Here is a 24,147-nt window from a genome sequence, read left to right on the forward strand (position 1 = left end):
GAGCATGTGCTCCTTGCTGGGAAGTTTGTCTTGGAGAGATGCATTGTGGTGGGTAAGGCTATTAAGTCCTGCACCCCCTCAAGTCCTGTAAAGGAACCCAGGGACTCACACGGACAAGGCATGTATCTCCAGTCCCGGAGAGATTCCGTTTTATAGAATCTGAGTTTCGGTTCACACTGCTCTAGGTTTGAAATCTCAGAACAGGACTGAGGTGTTTTGCTTATGATATAAGGTAATGGTACTTTTCAGAAATGTACAAGAATAATCAAAATTAATAGGTGGCATCTTCCCAATATCAAAATGCATACTCGCACGCTTCTAAAAAATTTTGCGTCCGCTATGAGCAATTTCTGGGCAGATAGTAGCCCCTGAGTATGCAGCGTGTCCTTCTAAATATATATATATTCTAAATATATATATATATTTATATATAGTCTTTACACACAATTTCCAAATAAGTTATTGAAGTCAGTATGTTAGAATTTCACGACGGTCTGTGACTTTCAGAAGCTTGGCCACTGGAGAACTGGTTCCATTAGATGGAAATAGGGAACCTTCCTGGAAAAATGCACTGCCCCCCACTCTCGCCCCTGTCAAATCCAGGGGAAAATATCAATTCGGCAACCGAGTTTATTTTTCAAAAACAACAATAATGAAAAAACTAGCCTGGGGAGAGGGGGAGAAAGCAGGACACATTCAACGTATTGATCGCCAGTTAAGTGCGAAGAAGGGCGCTAGCAGCCCGGGCGGTTCAACTAAGGTGACTGGCACGCAGCCCACATCTCGCGGGCGCTCAGGCTGGTGGGAACGGTGCAGGCTGCACTGGTGCAGGGACAGGTGTCCCAGCCTGAAATCTCAAGTTTTGAAAGCCACCGAAATCTCAAAGTCCGTTCCATCCTCCCCCCAAAATCATTCGCGTGCCATTCAGAAGGAGAGCTGCATAAACGAAGGCGCGGGAGCGCGGCTCTGCTCCCACTCCCTTCGAACACTGCAGTATTCCTCAACTTTTCTGCTGGGTAATAAAGCGTGCCTTCCGGTACGGGGCGGGGGGGGGAAGGACATCGCCCCCAGGAAACTACAAGTCCCAGCAGGCTCCGTGAGAAACGCAGCGAATTTTTCTCGGCCCGCCCATTATTCTCCAATCCCGCTAGCCGTGAGCCCGCGGCCTGCTGGGACTTGTAGTCCCATCCGAAGCCCCTGGCCCGTGTGCGCAGACTCGGGCGGCCTCTGGGCGCCCTTCGCTCCCTCAGAAAAGCCCAGCCCAGGCCTCGGTGCTCGGGCCCCCTCCCAGCGGTTTCGTTCCCGCAGGGGCCCAACCTCCTCCGGTCACGTGAAGGACCAGGCGCCACGCCATTGGCTGCGGATATTTGGGGGCGGAGCGCCAGGCCCGACGAGGTTCCGTGCCCCTTGTTGGGCCGCTTGTTTGGCTGCTGCCGTCACCTCATGGCGACGCGGGTGGAGGAGGCACCGCTGGGAAGAGGCGGCGGCGCCGAGGAGGTAGTTGAGGCCGGACGGGGCGGACGGCGACGGAGCCCGCGTCCGAAGGTCAGCCCGGCGGGCGTCCTGGCTGTCGCCGGGCGCAGGGGCTGGAGGGGTTCCCTTCACCGGGGTCCACCTTTGCACTGCCCCTGGGTACCTTGAGCCGCGGGACGCACATCCGGCCCTGTTCCCTCCGGGGGTGACGACAGTGGGAGCAGGTGCCGGGCACCGGGACGGGGGTGGGTGCTGTGGGAGCCGGAGCTGGTTGGCGCTCTGGGGGCGCGCGGGGCTGAGGGCGGGCAGGAGGCGCCGGGCGCTGGGGGGGCGCGCCAGGTGTGACAGCCACGTGCGGCGGGCGGCGCGGGGCTCCGGGGTGCCAGGCGCTCGCGCTGCCGCTGCCCGCGCGGGGCGCCGCCGTCAGCGTGCGCCGGGGCTCCCCGACTCGCCTCTCCCGCCGGCTCCCCCCCCCCACCTCCCCGCCGGGCTGCACGTGGAGTTGGTGACGCGGAGGCGATGCCGGGGGACCCGTCGCGTGCCGGTCCGAGTCAGCACCCCCCGCGGCTCGCGTGTCCCCCCCGGCTTGATCCTTTCCCTTTGCCACGGTGTTTTTTTTTTCTTTTTCGTGCCCCGATGAGCGGAAACGCGAGCGCGCGCCTCCCGGACTCTGGCCTTTGGTCCCCACCGGGGAGCCGGGCTGGAGCGCTCCCCTGGCCTGGCGCGCCTCACGTCAGGGAGTTCGCCGTGTGGCCCCGGGTGCCCCGCGAGGCAGGGCTTCCGAGCGGGAGAATTCCACTTGCTCTCCGGGCGGCGGGTGGCGTTGGAGAGGGATTGCACAACGAGCGGGGCTCCGGGCTGCCAGGGCCCCGAGGAACGGAGCACTCGGGGGACGCGAGCCGGGAAGGTGGCAGCCCGTCCCGTCCCCCCCCCCCCCACCGCGGCCCAGCATATTGGAACGCTCAGCTGGTCGGACATCCGGCTCGACGATCCCTCGGAGCGCTGGAGCAGGACTCAGTTCTGCCTCCGAAGGGCCAGATCACTCCCGAAGCAATTACGAAATGATAGATTTTTTCCCCTCTCCTGCGATTCGTGAACGTGGGAAAAGTAGAGCAAAGGTTCGGTTTACATCTGAGTGTCGACAATTCGCTTTGGGGGGTATTTTTATGTCTCGGAGACGGGTGTCACTCCGTCTCAGTTACCTCTTTCTTTTTCCTTCCTCTTTGTACTCTGAAAGAAAGATCCAGTCCTTGCAGGAGTGAAAAAGAAGCTGTAGACCCGGGGGACTCTAGGGACTCCGCACTGTCACTTTGGACATTTCACTTATTCCCTGTGGGTGGGGAGCCAGTCTCAGTGTTTGATTTCATAGGTCTCCCAGGGGAGCACTCAGATAAAAAGCCACTGCAATTGAGGACATAAGTTTCCTTTTATGCCACTGGGATCAGGGCAGAAACTCTGAATTAGGAACTGAGGTTTAATCACCCAGCATTTTAACTGACCCAAGATAAGAGGTAATGAGTCTGAGGCAGCGCTCAGGCTAACAGCTGCGTAGGAATAGTTCTGTGTGGGGCTGACTCTGTTTGCTTACATCATGCTGCTTTCTTCTTTGCTCACGCTTTTCCTGTAGTCACCTTTCCTTTGGACTCCCAGTTCACTATGACACGGAATTGAAATATGGGGTGAAATATTACTTTATGAATTTTTATTTTAAAAAAACAACAACAACATGTGTCCGGTGTCTTTTATCTTTAGACCCTTGCTTTTTGATTTCCTCTGGTTTCAACTTGAAAAAAAAATCTGATTCTAACTTAACCTTTGACCTATTTTTCAGGAAGCAGAAATGTTTGTGTTGTTTTGAAAATACTGAAGGAATTAAAGGAAAAGTGACCCTTTTGTCACTTGGTAACACGATGGAACTTAAATAAAATTAGAAATGTGCTTTTTTTGGTTCCTGGTTGTTTTAACCATTTCCTTAGTCACCCTTGACCTACTCGGTTAATCGTGGCATTGTTTCATAACTATACTTAAAGTCTCTTGAGATCATTTTATTCTTCTAAAATTCATGTTTGTTAGATTTATATTTAGCTTATTACAGTATTTTATTTTAGGACCACACCTGGTGGTGCTCAGAGATTACTCCTGGCTCTGTGCACAGGGATCACTCCTGGTGGGGTTCATGGACCGTATGGGGTACCAGGGATCAGACCTGGGTCAGCCACATGCGTGGCAGGTGTCCTACCCTCTGTACTATCTCTCCAGCCCTCTGTTACAGTATGCTGAAGAATAGTCTAAAATTGCGTTGTTTGCTATGATTGCTACTAAAATGTTAATTAAAATGAGATAAAATTAAAATTCTATTCCTCAGTTATATTACCACATTTGAATATTCTGTAGCCAGTGTGACCATTGGCTACTCTTTTAGAGCAGGATTTGAATATCTCCATCATTGTCTAAAGTTCTTTTAGACAGTATCTAAAATGATGGGATATGTATTAGCAAGTACGGTATTCCAGGCATTTTCAGAATATCTAGCACATTTGTATTACTTCCTAATCCCCCAGGTAGAGTTTATTTTATGTGGTCGAGTTTTCAAAAATGTGCTAGGCTTTATTTTTTAGGAGCAGTTTTAGAATTAACACAGACACACAGACACACACATACACACACACACTTATACACAAACTATAGGGCTGGAGAGATCCTACAGCTGGTTAAATGCTTGCCTTGCTCGGGGCCTGCCCATGTTCAATCCCCAGCACCACCAGGAGTGATCCATGAGCACAGATCTAGGAGTAAGCCTTGAGCACTGCTGGGTGTGGCCCAAGTCCCTCCTCCCAAATTAGAGTTCTTATATTTCCCTTCCCATCCCTGCTGTTTACATGGTGCGTGCATGGATGTGCTGGCATGTGTTGCCGTGCTGCTCGGTGACCACAGCTGCAGTGCTGCTGCTGGGGCTACCTTGGCTTTGCTCAGCACTTACTCCTGACAGTGCTCTAGGGAGCACAGGTGGTGCTAGGGATATGAACTGGGTTTACACGTGCAAGACAATATTATAAAACTGTAGTGTTCTTTTTTCTTGGGGGGTGCCTTTTTGGGGTCATACCCAGCGATGCATAGGGTTTACTCCTGGTTCATGCACTCAGGAATTACTCCTGGCAGTGCTTGGGGACCATATGGGATGCTCAGAATCGAACCCGGGTCGGCCGCATGCAAGGCAAATGCCCTACCCGCTGTGCTATCGCTCCAGCCCCAAAACTGTAGTGTTCTGTCTCCAGCCATAGTGGATTATTATTAAAGTCCATAATTTACATCAGAGTTGATTATTGCAGTTTTAGATTCTGAGGTTTGACAAATGCTTAATGACCTGTATTCACGGGTATAGCATTATGCAGAGTAATTTTACTGCCCTAAAAATCCCTATTCATTCCTCCTTTTCTTCCCTCAAATAACTCCAACCACTCATCTTTTGTTACCGTCTAAACCTGTCTTCGTAATTTTATTTTTTTAGAATTTCTAAGGTTTTGTGTGTCTTGAGAACTATACCACAATCTACAAGTGAGGTGTGCACCCCATATGGTCGATGAACCCCACCAGGAGTGATCCCTGTGCACAGAGCCAGGACTAATCTCTGAGCACCAGCAGGTGTGGTCCTAAAATAAAATACTGTAACAAATAAACTACATATAAAAATCTAACAAACATGAATTTTAGATGCACCACTGGTCCATTATTTAATTTTTTCACGTGTGAATGTTTCTGTGCTCAGGGGACCTTGCGTGTGGTACTGTGTCTCCGGCCCCCTAATTAGTTAGGTGTTCTGGTTTGGGAGCTGTACCCAGAGTGGCCCCGGGACTGCTCTACCTTGCTCTGCGCTTGTGGTTCCCCCGGCAGTGATCAGGGGACCGTGTCCCAGCAGGGATTTAAGCCTGGGACCTTCTGTGCTTGAGCATGTGCTCCAACCCATTGACCTATCTCTCTGTCTCTCTGGTCCTCTAAATTTTTTTAACTAGATTTTTTTTCTTGGGTGTGTTTATTTTATTTTTTTTTAATTTTTATTAGTGAATCACCGTGAGGTACAGTTACAAACTTATGAACTTTCTTGTTTGCATTTCAGTCATACGGTGATTGTTTGCCTGTCCCTCCACCAGTGCCCATTCTCCTCCACCAATGCTCCCAGTATCCTCCCATAACCCCCACCCCATCCCCCACCACCCCACCCTGCCTCTGTGGCAGGGCATTCTCTTGGGTGTGTTTAAAGTAATTGAACTAGAACTAAATCACACCTTTTTTGGGCGGGGGGGGGAGGTGTTAGGGGCTATTCCCGGCTTTGTACTCAGAAGACCATATAGTGCCGGGCATGGGACTTTCCAGGCAGTGCCTGCAGTCCACTTCCCGAGCTGTATCTGGTCCTCTTTTTTGTGATGGAGGCCTCCCCAGCAGTCCCAGGCTGCAAGGCAGGGGCTCCACCCCTTTGAGCTCTCTCTGGCCCTTAGCAGTATCTTATTTACATCCCACAGTTTAGTTTTGGTGGCATGTTTGCACGTGCTTGAAACTCTTTCGGCATCACTCTGGTGGTGTGGAGAAGGTTGGGCCGCTGTCACTGTACTCATTTACAGATGACAAACTACTCAGAAGGTCAAGTGACTTGCCCTAGGGATGAAGCTGAGTCTGGAGCCCAACTCCCTTTCATCTACACTGCAGTAATGAGTAGTGTAGGAAGTGGGTAAATAGTATGGATTTTGGAGTCAAGACTCTTGGCACTCTGCCACTTTGTTGCTGTGCAACCTTGGGCCAGGGTCTGAGCCTCAGTTGTGTCACCTGTGAAGTGGGACTGAACTGACATCTACGCTAATGATGGTCAGGGGGGTGGGTGTGACAGGGCAACACTGCCAGGCCTATAGCATTTTCCTTGGAGGGGAGCATGTATGAGAGACAACCGTGTCCTTTGCATTTAGGGTGCTTTTTTTGTATGTCTAAATATATATTTTTTAATTTTAATTTTTTTATTAATTAGTCACCGTGAGTGTGCAGTTACAGAGTTTTGTGCCTGTGTTACAGTCATACAATACTTGAGTACCCATCCCTCCACCAGTGCCCATTCTCCTCCATCGATGGCCCCAGGGTCCCTCCCTTCCCCCCCGTTCTGTCTGCTCCCCCCCCCCGTGACCCCCCACTCCGTGACAGGGAATTCCTTAATGTTCTCTCTCTCCTTTTGGGTGTTATGGTTTGAATGGAGATACTGGGTAGCTGTCATGTTCAGTCTATAGTCTGCTTTCAACCCGCCTCTCCTATCCTGAGTGGATCCTCCACTGCACTGTGGTTGGTGTTCCCTTCTCTGTCTGAGCTGCCCTCTCCCCCAGCATGTGAGGTCAGCTTCCAAGCCGTGGAGCAGCTTAATTTTGGAAACCTTTGGAGTCCCGGGGCTGGATTGATAGCACAGTGGGTAGGATGTTTGCCTTGCACGTGGTTGACCCAGGTTCGATTCCCAGCATCCCATATGGTCCCCTGAGCATGGCCAGGAATAATTCCTGAGTGCATGAGCCAGGAGTAACCCATGTGCATTGCCAGGTGTGACCCAAAAACCAAAACAAACAAACAAAAAATCCCCTTGGAGCCCCTTTTCTGAGAATCTCTGTGATTAACTTAATAAAAAGTCAGGTCAGGGTGGGATAAGGATATGGGGCAGAAACAGACCATTCCGTTACCTTGCTTCTGTCCCTGTTCAACAGTAAATGAACTTTTGTATGCAACATCATTGGTTCAGGGACACAGTGGAGCGTGTGTGGGCGTTCCACCTGTGTGGGGCCCTGGATTCCATCCCTAGCACCAAAAAGCGGGAAAACAAACCCAAGAACGCAAAATGATTGTTCTCCAAGTGTGTCATCAGTTTTGAAAAATCGGTTTTCTCAGGGGGAACCACATAGGTAAAGCAGTGATACAGGCAAGCCTGGTGGGGCACATTCCCCTCGTAATAACGGAGTTTAGATCAGAATCTGCCATACTGTAAACTTGCGCTGTTTACATAGTACATAAAACTGAAATGTGTTTTATGTACTGGTACATATTTTCTTTTCTCTTTGTTTCTCTGCCCAGGGCTCACTCCCGGAGGTGCTGGAGTTTGTACCTTCACCCCTGTGCTCTCTCTCTGGCCCCTATTATTATTGCTATATATTATTTCTGTTGGTCTTAACTGGAAAAGTTTTATTAAGGAGTGTACACATCAAACCTGCTTAGCTTCTGTGGGATTCCTCACAGAATTCTTGACAATAGGATGCTTTCCAATAAAATGCTATTCAGATTTCACATTTTCCAGAGAGCTGTGTTTCAGAGAAAAAAAAAACATAAGTTTACTGTTTCCCCGCACTGTACCAGGCACTGGACATGTTCTTGCATTATAATTGACCTTTGCGGAATTGGTGGCGGCATAGTTTATGGACAAGGCATTTAAGGCTCAGTCAGAAAACAAACAAAAATAAAATTGATCTAAGTAGGATAGCTGGGAGCTAGTGAAGTTGCTTGTGCAGTGGCCAGACAGCTTTTTTTTTGTCTTTTTGGGTCACACCCAGCAATGCTCAGGGGCTCTTCCTGGCTCTGCACTCAGGAATCACTCCTGGCAGTGCTCGGGGGACCCTCTGGGATGTTAGGGATGGAACCTGGGCGGGCCGCATGTGAGGAAACACCCTCCCCTTGTCCTATCACTCCGGCCCCAGTGGCTGGCCAGCCTTCGCTTCCCTAGAAATCCCTTGGCGGGCTGCTGTGCCTTGCGTCCAGGAGGCCTGGATTGGTGAACAGTGCCAGGAGCAACGCCTGTGAGCCCTGCTGCTTCTCAGAAATAAGCGAATAACTGAAGAAAACAAAAGGAGAATGGAAAGAGTTAAAGCCCCAGTGCCTTTCCTTCCCCAGAGAAATCTCTACCTTTTCTTCCTCTTCCCTCTTCCCCAGTTCCTTTTTGTTTGACCTGACGTGATTATTAGTTATCTTTTAGTGAGTATAATGAATGTAACCCGTACTTGTACCTAAACTGTCTAAATGGCTGGAGGGATAGTACGATAAGCTGGTAGGGCACATGTCTTGAATGCAGTCAGCCTGGGTTCAACTGACTGTCCCGAGCCCCACCAGGAGTGATCCCTGAGTGCAGAGCCAGGAGTAAGCCCTGAGCACAGCCAGTGTGTACCCCCACCTCAAAACACACACACACACACACACACACACACAAACACACAAAATCTGTAAAGTAGCATGTAAATTTAATATAGTATTCAACAACATGAAAAATTAGCCATCTCTAAAATTTTCCCAACTGGGGCATTTCTAGAAGAGGATAAAAGTGGGTCAGGTAACTTTTTTTTGTGCTCAGGGCTTACTCCTGACTATGTGCTCAGGGATCACACTTTTTTTTCACTTGGTTTTTTGGGTCACACCCAGCAACTTTCAGGGGTTGCTCCTGGTGGGCTCGGGGGATCTAAGGGATGCAGGGGATCAAACCCAAGTCAGCGTGTGCAAGGCAAGTGTCCTGCCTACTATACTATTTCTCTGGCTCCTCGGGAAGCACTCTTGGCGGTACTCAGGTAACCGTATGCAGTACCAGGGGTCCAGCCAGGGTCAGTGTGTGAGCTAGTGTCATACCTGCTGTGTTCTTGGGCTTGGATCAGGTAACCTTAGTGGGATTGGACCCTGAGAATATATTTTTACGATTCAGTTTATTTTTACTTCAAGGAAAAAGTATACAAATGACTAGTATTGTCCTGTGTTATCAAAATAACTTAATGCTAATAGATTTGTTATTCAGGTTGTTGATTTGCTTTCTGTGTTATATTTTCAAAATGACCCCCATTATTTTTCACTTCCCACTCTTTAGTCTGCTACAAATTATATTGTTATTCTAGACTTTATTAGTTTTCTTCTTTCCCAACTGTCAGAAAGGTCAAAGTTGAGTGGTTAGGCAAGAAAGATGTGCTAGTAGGTTAAAAGCACATTTTGTTAAGGATCTTTTGGACTGAGGGGGATGTGAGAATACGTGCATTTTGCACAATTTGCAAATATGCCCTTATAACAGTTGTGCTGTATGCCAGAAATGTCTGTTATATCTGACCTTCACACTCCAGCATTAAGAAGGGAGGCACCACACACTCCAGTCTGTAGATGAGAAAGCTGACCTTGACCACTCTAGCCTCAGTCTCCAGAGAGTATCGTACATGGCTAGATGGAGATTGGGCCTTCGGGGCTCGTAAGCAGTTACCCAGATAGCGTAAGCTTGCAACACATTCCTTTTTTCTAAAATTTTTATTTTCGTGGTGCCAGGGTTTGAACCCTTGCAAAACTTGTGCCCCACCACCTCTGAACCACACCCCCAGCTCTTAATATATTCCTTGAAGGATGGTAAATAAAAACGGGCTTCTGGTTGAATGTGAGTAAAACCAGGTGGTAGGCGAAATGGATTATAGATTTTGCCAAGTTAAAGTAAATTTTGAAAGGTGGGCATGTGCGCTTGGGTGTGCCAAAAGCTGTTGTAATCCAGGGCCCAGCAGAGTTTTGAGCGTTATGGGTCTAAGATCTTGTTTCATTAACTTAGGTTCCAGGTTAAGATAAATGATGTTAAGGTAAATGATTTCACAGTGTGCTGGCTGTGACTCCCTGCAAAGGCACTTCCAAATGCAAGTTCAAAGGTTTAGATAGAGGCCCTTTTTGACCTCAGAGGACTCAGTGACGCAGTGTTAACCAAGAGTTGAAGTGGTCTAGGTTAGTAGGGCAAGTAAAAAGAGAGAAGGCTTGATGTTTTAAAGCCACGTTATGATTGGTGCATGTGGAGACGGCCAGGGATGACTTCATACTGTTGGGACAGGGATGTTCCATTTAAGTAACCCATAAAAGTAAAGGACCATTTTACATCTTAAGAGTCTGTGACTTAAGGATGAACAAGGGAACTCTCTGACTCTCAGCAAACTAGGTCAGGCCCTTGTGTATTTCCCTGGTTTGGGCCATGGCAGATCGTTGGTTTATTCATTCTTTCGCTATCTGCATACATGCCTGGGAGAATACAGGTGTTCTTCAGATTGCAGATCATCATTGAATTATAGTTTGAGAACTTGAGCTGATTTTTGGAAATCTTTAGGGCTCAATAACCTGTATTTTATTTTATTGGTTTTTTTACCCTGTATTTTAATAAAAGAAATAGCTACAGAAGTTAAATTCAAAAGCTAATGCCATCACCTTTTTCATTTTTATTATTTTTGGTTTTAGTGGTGCTCTGCTCAGGCTTACTCCTGGCTCTGCGCTCAGGGATCATTTCTGGAGAGATTCAGGAAACCATATGGAATGCCAGAGATCCAACCCAGGGTCAGCTGTGAGTAAGGCCAGCACCTTACCCACTGTACTATCTCTCCCACCCCCATTATTCTCTTTGGAAAAGGCAAACGTAGCTAGCAACCAGATGCAGACGCTGGCACTTACTACATAGGTTGTGGTAGCACTTAGAGCCGCTAGAGAGAGATAGGCCTGAGATGCCATATATTTGTTTATTTTTGAGGGGGGGGGTTACACCGGCTATGCTCAAGGGTTAGTCCTGGGTTTGCACTCAGGAATTACTCCTGGCAGTGCTCGTGGGAACCATATGGGATGCCAGGGATTGAGCCCGGGTCAGCTGCATACAAGGCAAATGCCCTCCCTCCTGTACTATCGTTCCGGCCCCAATAAGCCATGTCTTTTTTTTTCCTTTTTGGGTCACACCCAGCAATGCACAGGGGTTACTCCTAGCTCTGCACTCAGCAATTACTCCTGGCGGTTTTCAGGGGACCATAGGGGATGCTGGAAATCGAACCCGGGTCGGCCATGTGCAAGGCAAACGCCCTACCTGCTGTGCTATCACTCCAGCCCCCAATAAGCCATATCTTAACCAGAGCTTTTCCATACCCATCACCCTTGTGTTCTGCACCACTGGAGAAAGTCAGGTTCCAAATCCTAATAGTTGAAGATGGGTGTCACCCTCTTTTCTCATGTGCCTAATAATGCCATCATAGTTTGCCTGTACTCACATGTGCTATGACAAATCATTCTGCATCCTTTGGAGTTGGAATAACTCCTAGAACTTATCCTGTCTCTGGGTGTTTTGTTCCCTCTTGGAATTCCATCATTACATCATAAATACGCCTTTACTCATTTATTCATTAGTTTTCGGATGATAGCTCTATTGAGGTGTAATTCACATACTTTAATAGTTCGTCCACTTAAAGTACACAGTAGGTTTTTAAATGTATTTATAGAGTTGTATGACCATCACCTCACTTATTTTCTCAATAACCTGCTGTACGATCTCTCCAGCCCTGATGTCAGAATCTTTACACCCAGATTTTTTTTGGGGGGAGAGGGAATAATTACAGTCGTTTTTAGTGAAAAAGGTAAAGGGGAGATGGGTGGATAAATAAAAGATGCCATTTTGCTCACACAATGGTGTTGGAATTTTGGGGGTGGGTACAGTGAGACACAAAGGTGTATAGTGTATTCCAGCATTTTTCTAATATTATAAACCAATTGTAAAGAAATAAAATTTCATTCAATTTTGAGGGTAGTTATGATATTAAAGACTTGTCTACTCACATCACAACAGACATCTGGTCTGTCTCATAGTACCCACAAATTATTGAGACCCCAAGGAGCTTTTGTTTATGTGGGCTGTAATAATATTCACCTCATCAAAAAGTAAGATAAAATATATGATAATTATTTGGGGGAAGGCAGGGGCTACTCCTGACGGTGCTCGGGGGACTGTGTACTGGGCATTGAACTTGGGCCTCCTGCATGCCAAGCATGGGCCCAGCCCCTCACGCTATTACCTTGTCCTTAATTATTATTATTGTTACTATTTTGCCACACCTAGCTGTACTCAGGGTTTCCTCCTGACTCGGACCAAGATCTGGTCTGATCCTGGCTCTGCGTTTAGGGAGCACTCCTGGCAAGGCTTCATGAAGGGACCATAGGGGGTGCCAGGGATTGAACCCAGACCTACTGCATGCAAGGCAAGTGTCTTAGCTGCTGTGCCATGACTTGGGCCCTGCCCTTGATTATTCTTTGTTTAGAAAATGAAACTGATACTATAAAAGTTCTTGACTGCTGTGGAACAAGTTCCTGTCAAAAGTAGTGCTAGGAGCAGTTTCACTCTGGCCTGCTGCGTGGGTCAGGAATTTAGGGATGGCTTGGCCGGGCCCACCGCTTCCGAGGGATCTGCCTCTTAGCTCGCTCGTGGCTGGTGGCAGCATTCAGGGCCTCCGTTCTCCGGAGCTGCGGGCTGGAGGCCTTTCCGTAGGCATCTCCCAGCATGGCTGCTGGCGTCTGGGAAATAAGCGAGAAGGGGGCTGGGAAGAGCTGCAGTGGACGGGACTGCGAGCTCTGCTTCTCTGGCTTCTCTCTCCAAGCTCAGGGGACCTCTGAGCACCACCAAGTGTACGCCGTCCCCACCCCAGGAAAGAAACTGCAGTCTTACAGAAGCGATAGATCATCCGTTTCCTTCTTCTTTTCTTTTCTTTTACAAATTCACAGTACTCGGTTCAACAAAACTTTAAGAGATGGCAAATAAAATGATGAGAAAATAAATCAATGAGCCAGTTTGTGATTGCTATATGATTTTCGCCTTTGTAAATAAGGGAAAGAATACCCTTTAATACAATATAATAAAATGCTCATTCTCATTTACACAAGTAAGTTCTCAACTCTGGAATCTAAAGTATATATATATATATATATATATATATATATATATATTTGCTTTTGGGTTTTTTTTTTTGCTTTTTGGGTCACACCCAGCGATGCTCAGGGGTTACTCCTGACTTTGCACTCAGGAATTACTCCTGGCGGTGCTTGGGGGACCATATGGGATGCCGGGGATTGAACCCGGGTCAGCCGCGTGCAAGGCAAATGCCCTACCCGCTGTGCTATCGCTCTGGCCCCTATTTTTGCTTTTTGGGTCGCACCTGGCGATGCACATGGATTACTCCTGGCTGTGCACTCAGGAACCACTCCTGGCAGTGCTCAGGGGACCGTATGGGATGCTGGGATTCAAACCTGGGTCGGCTGCGTGCAAGGCAAACACCCTACCCGCTGTGCTATCACTCCAGCCCCTGGGATCTAAAGTATATTGCATTAAATTTGATTCTCTCTCTTCATTCGAAGACGGTCACTAAGTATAGTCCATCTTGGGAGGGAATTATACAAGGTTGTGGACACCAATAGAATCACTGGGTTTTTTGAGGGGTGAGGGGGCATGGCAGAAGCTGCTGACCGTGCTGAAACTAAAATAATCCTTCTCAGTTAAAAATAATGATTTTCCAAAATAAAAGTTAGTGAGATGAATGACATTGCTTTTCGTTTTTTTTTTTTTTGGGGGGGTCACACCCGGCGATGCACATGGGTGGGTCACTCCTGGCTCTGCACTCAGGAATTTCCCCTGGCGGTGCTCAGGGGACCATATGGGATGCTGGGAATCGAACCCGGGTCGGCCGCGTGGAAGGGAAACGCCCTCCCCGCTGTGCTATCACTCCAGCCCCATGCCTTTTGTTTTTGCAGGTATCTTTCTGCAGAATGGCATGGCCTTAAGTTTTTTCAGATTTTTTGGTACCTTCTTATCAGAAGAGTACTTTTTAAAATTTGGCTTGAGAGCCACACTTGGTCCTGGCTCTGGGCACAGGGGTCACTCCTGGCGGTACTTGGGGGTGGGTGGGGTCTCTGGTCCTGGGGATCCATCCAGGGCAGCGTAGTTCCAGCAGAGTCCCTGAACCCCGCGCGGAGGATTTCTGGAGCTGCATATTTGTTTCAGCTTTTACTTCACTGACGATAGTATCCCATTTCAGTTGAAATTTGGTCTCCAGTTCATTTGTTTGTCTGGTCTGGAGGCCACACCTGGTGGTGCTGGGGGCGTCCTTCTGGCCTGGGGTCAACACTGGCGCAGCCCTATGCAGGGCATGCGCTGTTTCTGCTCCTCTCTCTCCAGCCCTGATTCAGAGGAAGCCTTTAGGAATGCGGCCTGAAGTTTCCTTTTCTTTTTTAGGGTGCTTCCTAAGCAGTGCTCAGAGCACTCGGGGCCCCTGCTGGTGATGCTCAGCCAAAGTGCTCGGCCTGAGGGTCCATAGTTATTCTTCTGTCATGTGTTTGGGATCCAGCTCTGCATCTGCCGGTGGCGAAGGAGGCCGGCTGGAACCCAGGTCCTGCGGTGGAAGGCATGCGCCCTTACCTCCGCCCCCTCCCTGCCTCTCGCCAACAGTGTTTTTGTTTCATTTTTTGGTTCTACCCAGTGGTGCTACGGGGTTATTCTTCATGATATTTGGGCAGCCAAAGTTTCCATTTGGCATATTCGATTGTGCTTGAGGCTTACTCGGCCCTTCACTCAAGGCTCACTCCCAGCAGGCCTCTGGGTGCCTTCCGTGGCGCCAGAGACCAAACGCTGTTAGAAGGCACTGTACCCACTGTCTGTCTCTCAACCCCCTCAGTGACACCCTTTCTTTTTTATTGATTTTTTGGGGGTCATACCCAGCAATGCACAGGGGTCATTCCTGGCTCTGCACTCAGGAATTACTCCTGGCGGTGCTCGGGGGACCATATGGGATGCTGGGATTCAAGCCCTGGTCAGTCACGTGCAAGGCAAACGCCCTACCCGCTGGGCTATCGCTCCAGCCCCCGACACCCTTTCCTTTTTTTTGGCTTTTTGGGTCACACCTGGGATTGCACAGGGGTTACTCCTGGCTCTGCACTCAGGAGTTATCCCTGCGGTGCTCAGGGGACTATATGGGATGTTGCGAATTGAACCCGGGTTGGCCGTGTGCAAGGCAAACCCGCTGTGCTATCACTCCAGCCTTTTTTTTTTTACCCTTTTTAATATAGTAAAAGTCTAGCAGAACATTCTCATATGTACATCTTAGTATTTAATTATGAAGTTTGGTGCGTATTGCATGCCTGAAATAAAATTTGAGGTCGGGGTTGGAGAGCTAACGTAATGAACTGAGTGCATGCTTTGCATGCAGAACTCCGGGGTTCCACTGCCAGCAGCTCATGGTCCTGAGTCCAAACACTAAGAAAATTAAGATACTACCTTTGAAAGATTATATTTTAAAGATACTAAGAATTTTTTTAAAAAAACAGATGCTAAGAATTTATAGCATATTATAGAGACATACATACCAGAATCTAATTGTATACTAGTACACGGTAATAAATCATTTTCACTGTTAAAAATATAACCCTTTGGTTCAAACGTAATTCCTTTGTTCTAATACTGTAAAATCGGCTACTATTTAAAGAGGCATTGAATTATGTAATGTATATTTAAAAGACTTTAAGCTAAAACGGTTAAAACAGAATTTTGAGGTGAATGACTGGTAAAAAGCAGTGTTGAAAACTTTGCTATCCAAAATATTTATTTGAAAGATTGAAATAACCTTAGTATATAAACTTTTTAAAAATATTTATTTATTTATTTGGTTTTTGGGCCACACCCAGTGGTGCTTAGAGCTTATTCCTGGCTCTGCACTCAGAAATTACTCCTAGTGGACTCGGGGATCAAAAGGGATTCCAGGGATCTAACTTGGGTCGGCCACGTGCAAGGCAAGCACCCGACCTGCTGTACTGTCTCTCCAGCCCCATTATATAAACTGTTTAAAATGACATAGTATAAAATTAGTTTTCTAAGAACAGGATGATAAAATTTTTCTAATATGCTTGTTTGTAATATCTTTATTAGGAAACATAAAAGTCGCTCAAGATACTGGAAATGTTTGAGAGGGAGGTACTTTTTTTGTGGAGCACACCTGGCATTGCTCAGAGATAACTCCTGGCCAGCTTGCGGGGCATGTGGCATGCCAGGGATCGATGCAGGGTAGAACACAGGCAAGGGAAGGGCCCTTCCCACTGTACTGTCTCTGGCCCCACGAAGTACAGATTTTAAAAATGGAATAAAACACATTATTTCCCCAGGCAAATGCGCCTTCACTGACCCACACTGGACAAGGGAAATAGGCACTCTTGCCTTCACACGCCGTGAATTAGTGAGAATGGAGGATTGAAGGGATTTTTAGAGATAATTTTGTCACAAAACAGCACCTTAAATAATATTGAAATAATTTAAGATACTCTCACCCCTAAATTATTCTGTCTCCCCCCCAGAGTTAACCACTGATCAGACTTTCAGAGCTGTTCCCCAGTGTTTTCCTAAATTCGTACTGTTATCTCTAGCATACTCTGTATCTCAGGCACTCAGTTTTTTAGGTATATTTGCTAACTGCATCTGAGATGTTTGACTTAGAACTTTTTATTTTCCAAGGCTGATGTGTGACGTGAGCGGGCGTTGGTGTGGTAGAACAGACTCTTGAGTTGGATAGCTCTGCCTTTGGATTTTGCTGGCCTCTTTTCCTGATTTCAGTGTGGTCTTGAGCAAGTTACTTCATGCCTGGCACTATCTCGTTTTCTTCTTATCTGGAAACAATAAGCCAAACCTTTCAGTGGGAGTTGGAGAAGGTCAAATGGGGTAACGTGGCTTCTAGGTTCTGAAAATTACCTTTACCTACTTGATAGGTTTCTCAGATTCTTTAAAGGGAGCCCGGAGTGATTTGAATATATGCTAATGGCCCTACATATGATATTAAGGCCTTTTTCCCCCTGGGGGGGGGGCGTATTTTGTGCCGCACCTAGCAGTGCTCAGGATTTACTCCTGAATCTGAATCTTTGCTCAGCGATCACTCCTGGGGGTGCTGAGGGAACCATATGGGGAGCTGGGACTTGAACTCGGGTTGATTGCAAGCACTCTACCTGCTGCAGTATCACTTGGCCCCTTTAAGGCTTTTAGTCTCTGAGGTAATCATTGTGGATAGTAATGTTTTCCTCACTGCTCCCTGTGAAGGGCGCCGTCGCCCTCCGTGGCAGGTCTGAGTGCTTTCCTGTTCTCAGGCACATGCTTGCCACAGGTCGAAGGATCAGAGAACATTTCAGCACAGGGCACTAGACATCATTCGGAGTGACTGTGGCTCTTGGCCTTTTTTGTTTTCTGTTTAGACCAAGCTCTGAAAAAGAACAGCCTCTACTGAAAGCATTTAAGTTCTTTAAACAAAATAAGCTAAGGAAATCTGTTTCTTCAGTTTCAACAATATTTGCAAGAGCTTGAATGAAAGGGCCAAACTGTTCAGTCTCTTTATTCACAGGATAGAAAGGAAAATGCGATCAGTTTCAAATGTCTTTGTTAAAAAAATTGTAAGTAATAGTGTACTTTATTATGTTAATTTGCAAAACTTTCTCCAAGAGTTACTCCTGGCTCCCGAAGTTGTTGGTAGCTTGGTGGCTGTCCATTTTTGTTTTTTGGTTTTTTTTGGTTTTTGGGTCACACCTGGTGATGCACAGGGGTTACTCCTGGCTCATGCACTCAGGAATTACTCCTGGCGGGGCTCGGGGGACCATATGGGATGCTGGGAATCGAACCCGGGTTGGCCGAGTGCAAGGCAAACGCCCTACCAGCTGTGCTATTGCTCCAGCCCTGGCTGTCCATTTTTGAAGGCACCTCTTTGGCTAAGGGGCGATCTTAGTTCCAAGTATTGCGAAGGTAGAAGGAAGATTGAGAAATGTCCCCGTGGACAGCAGGCAGATTTGGGGGCCCAGAACTCTCTTCACAGCTGCAAGCCAGTCTCTGTGCTCTGTGATGTCTTTGGAGGTAGTGTTTTGGTGTCACACCTTGCAGTGCTTGGGTCTACTCCTGGCTCAGTGCTCAGGAATATTTCCAACCATACGTGGTGTCAGGGATCCACCCAGGGTTGGCCGCATGCAAGGCAAGTGCATTAACCCCATGTTCTGTCTCTCTGCCTTCTCCGTCTTGTTTTAAATTATTATTATTATTACTGGTTTTGGGGCCACACCCCTCGATGCTCAGGGGTTACTCCTGGCTCTGCACTCAGGAACTACCCCAGGCGGACTCAGGGATCATATGGGATGCCGGAGATCGAACCCGGGTCTGTGCCCTACCTGCAGTGCTATCTCTCCAGCCCTCCTGCTGTGTCTTGTTTTTGTTTTTGATTTTGTTCCTGTTTTTGTTTTTGTTTTGTGTCATACCCGGCGATGCACAGGGGTTACTCCTGGATCTGCACTCAGGAATTACTCCTGGCAGTGCTCGGGGGACCAAATGGGATGCTGGGAGTCAAAGCCGGGTCAGCTGCGTGCAAGACAAACACCCTACCTGCTGTGCTATCGCTCCAGCCCTCTGTTTTTTTTAGTGTTTAAAATTTGTTTTATTTTATTTATTTTGGTTTCTGGGCCAAACCCGACGATGCTCCGGGGTGACTCCTGGCTTGGGATTCAGGGATCACTCCTGGTGGTCTCGGACAATATGGGATGCCAGGAATCTAACCCAGGCTGGCTGTGTGCAAGGCAGGTGCCTTCCCGGCTATCCTAGCTCTCACCAGGTGGTCCCCCCACCCCGTGTTTTAAACTGTACCCGCAGCAGACTGAAGAGCACATTGAAAGTTTGAAAGTTTTTGTCTTCCTGTTCTTTGGGGGAAAGTGCAAATAGAAATTTATCTTGAGACTCCGTAATGTTGGTTTCATTTTTATTTGAGATTGGAATTTAAATAAACATTTCCTCCTCTTGTTTTTCCTAACAGCAGGCACTGTCTTTGAGAACCTTACTCTATTCTAGCACTCTGTTCCTCTTGATAGTAAAAGCAGGGGCAGGGGCAGAGAGACAGCACAGTGGTGTAAGGCCGCCTTGCATGCAGCTAACCCTAATTTAATCACTGCTGGGTGTGGCCCTCACACAAAACCCCCAAAAAGAAAAAAATAAAACAAGAGTTAGGAAAATAACTCATAGGGCCAGAGCAATAGTTCAGCGGGCAGGGTGCCGGGCTTGCACGTGGCTGACTTGTGTTTGATCCCTTGCACCCCATAGAGTCCCCTAAGAACTCCCAGGAGTTATTCCTGAGTGCAGAACCAGGAGTAGCTCTTGAGCATTGCCGGGTGTGGGCCCGCATAAAAATTACTTATTTGGTTTTGGGCCACAACCAGCGGTGACCAGGGCTTATTGCTCTCTTTGTGCTCAGGGGTCACTCCTGGCAGGCCTCTGGGGACTAGATGGGGTGCTGGGGATCGAACCCCGGTCAGTTGTGTACAGGGCAAATGCCCTGCCTGCCATCTCTGTAATGTTTTAGGTACACCTCTTCTTGTGTCTAAGTAGACTTTGTGTGAGGGGCTTGACCAGAATGAGAATGTACAGTGGACAGTTGTTACGAAGCAGTGCTTCATTGTGGGAAAAAAAGCATAGGCCTGGAAACTGGACTGCCAGGGTTCAAATCTTTGCCCTGTGATTGACTGTGACCTAAGGCAAGACACTTAATTTTATCACGGCATAGTTTGCTCACCTGCCAAGTGGAGATAGTAGTGCATATCTGAGGACTCAGTTCCTATGAAGTGTTTACAGTAGTGTTCGTGTGGAGTATTTGCTGAATAAGTGTTAGTTGCTGTTGCTGTTATTTGTAGAAGAGATGGTATCCAGGGAAAAGTATCCAGAATGTGTATCAGAAGGTAGAGTAGGAAGTTGTATTGGCCCTGTGATAAAGTATTCTCAGCTTATGGACGTGAGGGCTGAGAAATAATCTACAGTTTAAATAAGGTTGTAGTTTTAGGAACTTGCTTCATATCAAATAGCCTATGTGTAGAGTTTCAAGTAGGTTTTTGAAGAAATAGTCCTCATAGAGGAAAAATCGGGGCCTGCTATTTTAAGAGTGCTGTAGCAATCAGGCCCAACTTGAACTGGGCTTATTTCTTTTTTTTTTTCTTTTTGGGTCACACCCGGCGATGCACAGGGATTACTCCTGGCTCTGCACTCAGGAATCACTCCTTGCGGTGCTCAGGGGACCATATGGGGTGCTGGGAATTGAACCCGGGTCGGTTGCGTGCAAGGCAAACGCCCTACCCGCTGTGCTATTGCTCCAGCCGCGAACTGGGCTTATTTCTAAACAAAAAGATTTTGTAGAGTTAAAGTCAGTTTCATCAGCAAATGTGAACATGTCTCAAGTGTGATAATGAACAACACATTGCACTATTCGATAAGCAAGAGAGTTTCTCTGATGTTAAGCCACAGAAATTTTGTGACTAATGTTTTCTGTTGTGCCTAGCAAAGCCAGTATCTTACACATAAGTCAGTGGGAAAGCAGATATTGGTTATTTCAGATAATCCGACTGATGAAAGTAAAAATAAAAATTTCTTTAATGGTAGCGGAGAGGGGTTGGGGTCACACGGAGCAGTGCTCAGGGCTTACTCCTGGCGGTGCTCAGAGGACCATATTGGGTGCCAGGTATTGACCCTGGGCTAGCTTCATGCAAGGCAAGTATCTTACCCCTTATACTGTCTTTCTGACTCTAAAAATAAAGGAACAAAGCAGCAGGGGTTGAATGAAGTTAAGGGAACAAAATCCTTAACTTTTATCATCTAAGATTGGTAAATGAGGGGCTAGAGTGATAGTACAGCGGGTAGAGCATTTGCCTTGCACACGGCCGACCTGGATTCGATCCCCGGCATCCCATATGGTTCCCCAAGCACCGCCAGGAGTAATTCCTGAGTGCAGAGACAGAATTAACCCCTGAGCATTGCTGCGTGCGACCCAAAAAGCAAAAAAAAAAAAAGAAAAGGATTGGTAAATGAAGTTTTGTGTTTTTGGAAGAACAATTTGGTGCAGCCAGTTTGAAAAATGCTTTGGCGATCTGAAGACCTTCCGACCCAGTTGATTGTCCTGGGATTTTACCCAAGTGTGTGCATATGTGCAGGCCGACGGCCAAGCGTATGTAAACCACACTATTTGAAATGGCCTCAGAATGGAGTGGATCCAAATCCGAAGAGCAGAAGAGTGGCTGCATGAGCGTGTCCCTGCTCGGGGCCGCACACACAGCTTCCCGGTGTCGTGAGGAAGGTACAGAGGGATCGTACTCAGGAGACTGTCTATCGATCAAGTTCAAAAGCTGCCAGGGCCGACCCAGGGCCCTGCACATCACAATAGTGATTTATGGTGGGTGTAGGGCTGTCTTAGAGACTTGGTAATACTCTATTTCTTCATCTAGATGGGGTAACACAGATGTTCACTTTGTGAAAATTCATTAAGCCTAAACATTTATGATTTGTATACTTTTCTGAATGTATGTTTTACTTCAACTTGGTTTATTTTTAAATTTGCAGTTTATACATTATTCAAGAGTTATGAAGAACCAAAACAGAAATACAGAAATATTTTCCTCTGGGGAAATTAGATGTGTTGCTTTTTTTTTTTTTGGTCCACACCTGGCGATGCTCAGGGGTAACTCCTGGCTCTGTACTCAGGAATCACTCCTGGTGGTGTTTGGGGGATAATGTGGGATGCCGACGGGATCGAATCCAGGTTGGCTGCATGTAAGGCAAGTGCCCTACCCGCTCTGCCGTTTCTCTAGCCCCAGAGATAGGTTGCTTTTGATGAGACTTAAAATAACATGTACTTTTCTATAAAAATTGAGTGCACATTGGGGCAGCAAGTTGTCTGTTTTCAGAGTAACTTTGATACCATATTGTCAGCCTAATTTAGATTTAAAAAAATAAAAACCGAGAAAGTCTTCATTTTTGCTTTTTGGTCACACCTGGCAATGCTCAGAGGTTACTCCTAGCTCTGCAGTGAGCAATTACTCCTGGCAGTGCTCAGGGGATCAAATGGGTTGTCACAAATCAAACCTGGGTTGGCCGTGTGCAAGGCAAGCTCCTTACCTGCTCTATTAATCTCTCTAGTTTCATCCAGTTCATTCGTGTGTGTGTGTGTGTGTGTGTGTGTGTACCACACCTGGACCATATGGTGTGTGTGTGTTTACCACACCTGGCAGTACTCAGGGCATATGCCTGGCTCAGAGCCCACTCAGAGATCACTCCTGACTGGACCATATGTGGTGCTGGGGCTCGAACCCAGGTCAGGTAAGCATCTTACCCGCTATACTATCTCTCTGGCCCTCCACCTCTGTTTTATATCAGATATTAAACTGCCATACGCCAGGTGGGCACATGGGTAATGTTGAAATCCTTTACGCACAACAGCATAGAGAAAAACTAAGGCTGATTACTACCACCTTCCATAATATGGGAAAGGTGGGGTGGGGTTAGGCTATGTCTAGTGGTGCTCAGGGGTCAGTCCTGCCAGTGCTTAGGGGACTGCTAAAATTGGGGAAGAAAGGGGAATAAGGCCCCTATAAAACACATTAGATATAAGAAAAGGGCTATAAAACCACAAAATGGACCTTTACATATTGATGGGAGTCTGCTGAAAGACAGTGAAAAGGGAAACTTGCTGATTTGTAACAACTGACTTTCTCAGAAGCATAGTGATAGTGAAACCCACAAAATGCTAACAAGATGTGCATTTATGCCGTTCTTGAGTAAGAAGAGTGACGGTCCTTGAGTGCACGTGGGGCTTAGGGCTTTTGTCCTGTGTCATCTCTCTGTCTTGGAGATCTTTGCACTCAGCCCGAGTGAGGCGGAGCATAAGGTCAAGGGAGGAGCACTAAAAGGAGCATTAAAAGCTTGGTGGCGTCGGTCTCACATTGCACTGGTGGGAGTCCAAATAAATGACTTGCGGGGCGCGCTGGGAAGTGTAGGCTTTGGTCAGCTGTACCGGTTCCAAGGGGTGTAGGAGGAGTGAGTGTGGGCTTTTGCAGGATCCTTTACAAGTAATTTTGGCTGTGCCAACTTGAGCGTAAGACCAGAATCATTCATGCTCATTAAATTGGGATAACTTTAAATCTATTAAGTGCTAATTATTTTGAATGGTGAGGGTTTTTTTTTGTTTGTTTGTTTGTTTTGTTTTTTGGGTCACACCCGGCGATGCACAGGGGTTACTCCTGGCTCTGCACTCAGGAATTACTCCTGGCGTGCTCAGGGGACCATATGGGATGCTAGGAATGGAACCCGGGTTGACTGCGTGCAAGGCAAACACCCTACCCGCTGTGCTATCACTCCAGCCCCGAATGGTGAATTTTTACAGGTACTTAAGAGTTACAGCTAAATGGGACTTTTTTCTTCTTTTTTCTTTTTGGGTCACACCCAGCGATGCATAGGTTACTCCTGGCTTTGTGCTCAGGAATTGCTCCTGGCAGTGCTTGGGGGACCATATGGGATGCTGGGAATCAAACCCGGGTCAGCCGCGTGCAAGGCAAACGCCCTACCCGCTGTGCTATCGCTCCAGCCCCTAAATGGGACTTTTCGCATCCTTTGGTACCACTTAGTTGTTTGGTCTATTTATTTTTACAATGCTCAGAATCAAACCTGGGGCTCCACACATGCAAAGCAAATGCTCCACCACTGAGCCACATCCCATCCTAAATTACTTGTTCCATCTGTTTTATCTTAAATTTACTTTTTTCTTTGTGGGTGTCATGCTGCTGGGTTAGTACTTGTATTTCACAGTTATTTCTCACTTCATGGAAACGTAGGTACTAACCAAATTCACATCAATTTTACAAACCACTTAGAAAAAAACATTGTCAACCTATTGCAGTCCGTTAGTTATTATATATATATATATATATATACATATATATGTATGCACACATGTATATATGATTATAAATATTTTTGTGGTATTGGGGATCAAATCCAGGTCCTCATGGAAGGCAAGTGCTGTACCACTGAACTCCGTCTCCAGCCTTTGAGCC

General features: G+C 47.1%; 1 protein-coding gene across 1 annotated transcript in view; it reads left to right on the plus strand.

Annotated features, from left to right (window-relative positions):
* Positions 1-1,410: 1,410 nt before the first annotated feature.
* The window catches only part of TXLNG (taxilin gamma), a 48,216-nt gene continuing 25,479 nt past the window's right edge, over positions 1,411-24,147 (plus strand). The window contains exon 1 of the mRNA XM_004612264.2: positions 1,411-1,545. Within this exon, the coding sequence (XP_004612321.1) occupies positions 1,444-1,545 (102 nt within the window). The 5' untranslated portion in view covers positions 1,411-1,443. The remainder of the gene's footprint in view (positions 1,546-24,147) is intronic.

The sequence above is a fragment of the Sorex araneus genome, chromosome X (genome assembly GCF_027595985.1).
Source record: "Sorex araneus isolate mSorAra2 chromosome X, mSorAra2.pri, whole genome shotgun sequence".
In the NCBI taxonomy this organism is placed as follows: domain Eukaryota; kingdom Metazoa; phylum Chordata; class Mammalia; order Eulipotyphla; family Soricidae; genus Sorex; species Sorex araneus.